The sequence below is a fragment of the Sphaeroforma arctica genome, assembly GCF_001186125.1.
Source record: "Sphaeroforma arctica JP610 unplaced genomic scaffold supercont1.1026, whole genome shotgun sequence".
Classification (NCBI taxonomy): domain Eukaryota; class Ichthyosporea; order Ichthyophonida; genus Sphaeroforma; species Sphaeroforma arctica.
The window spans coordinates 22,494-25,636 of NW_014039532.1; the positions used below are offsets into that span (position 1 = coordinate 22,494).

Here is a 3,143-nt window from a genome sequence, read left to right on the forward strand (position 1 = left end):
ATACATGTAAACAAATATGTGAAAAATGGACATAAATATAACATTTCTACATGAATATACACATATGTATGCATATTTAAGTATATATTTGACAACATATATTCACACCTGATGAGCAGGCGCCGCCTTCTTCGACATTGCCGCAAGGTCTTTAGCCACCTGTGCAATCTTTCGCGCAGAATCTGTAGATGTTGAGAATATGCAGAAACTCAGAGACTTAGACACACTTGTATAAATATCGTCATTATATATAATCTCGTCATTATATTTAATCCCGTCATTATATAAAATTTTATATATAGTTGAGATCTGTAGATGTTGGGCATGTGTAGAAACTCAGAGACTTAGACATAATTATTTATTTTTATATACACAGTTGTATAAATATCCACATTGTATATAATATCGTTATTATATGTAATATCGGCAATATATGTAATATCGAGAAAGCCACAAATGGCGCCAGAGTGGGCTGTATGCGTACTCTCGTAGTACAGATACATTTACTATACACAATCAGATAGGTCTGCATAAACTATACACACTATACACACTCTCACCTATGAATACATTCACTATACACAACCAGATAGATATACATAAACTATACACACTCACCTATGAATACATTCACTATATAAGTATACAGAAACTATACACACTCACCTATGAATACCTTCACTTTATATAACCAGATAAGTGCACATCCACGATATACCTACCTAACATAGTGTCGCGCTGTTTCTCGACCTCCACCTCAGCAGCCTTCTGTCTAGCTTCCATGAGCTTCGCTTGCTGCGCTTCAGTGGCATCTAGCACATCTAGTACCGACCCAATAGCCTTAATTACATCCTACATATCATATCATATAATAGTATATACATGATTAGAACTCACTCAATTGCCTTAAAAACATCCTATATAGCATATCATATAACAGTATATACATAACTAGCACTCACTCAATAGTCTTAAATACCTACATATCATATCATATAATAGTATAAACATTATTAGCACCCACTCAATAGCCTTAATAACATCCTACATATCATATCATATAACAGTATATACATAATTAGCCCTCACTCAATAGCGTTAAAAGCATCCTACATATCATATCATATAACAGTATATATATAACTAGCACTCACTCAATAGCCTTAAAAACATCATATCATAATTTTACGTACAAAATTGGCAGCCACTCAATAGCCTTAAAATTATCCTAAATATCATATCATATAATTAGCACTCACTCAATAGCCTTAAAAACATCCTATATATCATATCATATAAAGTACTATCACATATACCAACACACATAATGATATATAAAGCTCTATTCTACATACCTACACATATATGTAAATAAAAAGTCTATTATATATACCTACACATACACATATAGATTACTAAGAAATATACATACACAGATACGTATACACAAAGTACTACTATATATATAAAGTATCGTATATTTAAACACATGCCTAAACCGTACCCCATATACAAACCCACTTCGCAATACGTGTCCATACCTTGACCAGAGGTTTTATGGCTGGTTTGGTGACATCCTTGCCCTTGCCAGCTACTTGCCTCAGCTGCTTCAGCAGACTCTCCAAGCCTCCGATCATGCTCATCACGGATTGGAACAGACACTCTCTGTCCGCAGGATCTACAACTGACGACGAGAGGGACTGTACGATACATTGTCAGGTATGGACAATTAAAGAGGAGCAGACAAGAGGGTGAGACTGCATTGTCAGATGGTGAGCGTGTGTTGCAAGGTATAGACAATTAAAGAGGAGCAGACAAGAGGGTGAGGCTGCATTGTCAGGTACGGACAAAGGGAAATGAAGGGGGTGAGTGTTGTTTGTCGTGTGGTATTTGGTGTTATGTATACTAGTTATTGGTGCATATATACCAATAGAACCTCCACATGCACTGAGTGATGGCGATAGTGGTAAAGTAGTGTACAGTAGTTGATGGCCAAGGTCTGGACTGTGGAAGAGACCGAGAACTAGGGGATGTCTCAGTGTTCAGTATCAGCACTCAGAGGGGACTGGTGGAAGACAGGACCACTGCTTATGGGTATAGAAGCTAAGATTAGGAGATGTTCAGTCTCCAGATTCTTGTAATGAGTACATATAGAATTCAGCTATTACATTCTAAACCGTTCGTGAACTAAATAAGTAACTCAATATATACATATATATATAAGACACACATGACTTCCCTGACTATACCTTTGTATCGAGTGCAAGTTCCTGTAGTTTCATAATGGCATCTGTCACAGCCAACTGTAGTTCGGGAAGTGATCCCGAGGCCTTCTGCATCAGCGCCTGTGTTACCATCATGACTTCCTGTGCACGTGAGCGAAGAAGCTCTACACCCCCATCGAAGCCAGCTGGATTTGCCTGTCATATACATGAAATAGGTAAAATAAGTACAGACATTTCTCATATACATGAAATAGGTAGAATAAGTACAGACATTTCTCATTTGCATGAAATAGGTAAATTAAGTAGAGACACTTTTCATATGCATGAAATAGGTAGATTAAGTACAGACACTTCTCATATGCATGAAACAGGTAGAATAAGTACAGACGCTTCTCATATACATGAAATAGGTAGAATAAGTACAGAACTTCTTATCCGTGTGCGTGTACAAAGAATCCCCATTTCAGTGACAACCGCCGGCTGGATAGTGATGCGCCCGCGAGAGTCTCGACTTCTTTCCTGATCTCCAACTACCAGATAGGTCGTCTACAACACTCAACGACTGCCGTGGCCTTCAACTACTAACCAAACATGCATAAACCCTAAAACCCTAAACCCGACTTCCAGCTTCAGCATTCTTTCGTATTTGGGGTTAGCCACACATGGACATTAACATCAATTACAAATAAAAACTTTAAAAACCCCCGTGCCCTGTCCCGCACCTTGAAATCCGGCCGAGAGCGCTGTTTTTTGGCCTCGTTTAGACCTTTGGTGGTTTGAGCCAACTGCCGCAGTGACATGTCGAGTGCCTGCGCAAACATGCCCGTCTGTAGCTGCTGCGCTGCTTGCACTTGCTGTGGATACGATATAGGATACAAATGGCAATTAGGACAAAGTGCGAGTGTGAGTGTATATATA

At 38.5% G+C, this 3,143-nt stretch overlaps 1 protein-coding gene across 1 annotated transcript; it reads right to left on the reverse strand.

Moving 5' to 3' along the window:
• Positions 1 to 102: 102 nt before the first annotated feature.
• SARC_09728 (hypothetical protein) lies at positions 103 to 3,046 on the reverse strand (the record flags this gene model as incomplete). Its single annotated transcript, XM_014296252.1, has 5 exons — positions 103 to 182; positions 723 to 852; positions 1,542 to 1,700; positions 2,250 to 2,420; positions 2,948 to 3,046. 5 exons carry the CDS (start codon positions 3,044 to 3,046, stop codon positions 103 to 105), a joined length of 639 nt encoding a protein of 212 aa, XP_014151727.1.
• Between the last annotated feature and the right edge of the window lie 97 nt (positions 3,047 to 3,143).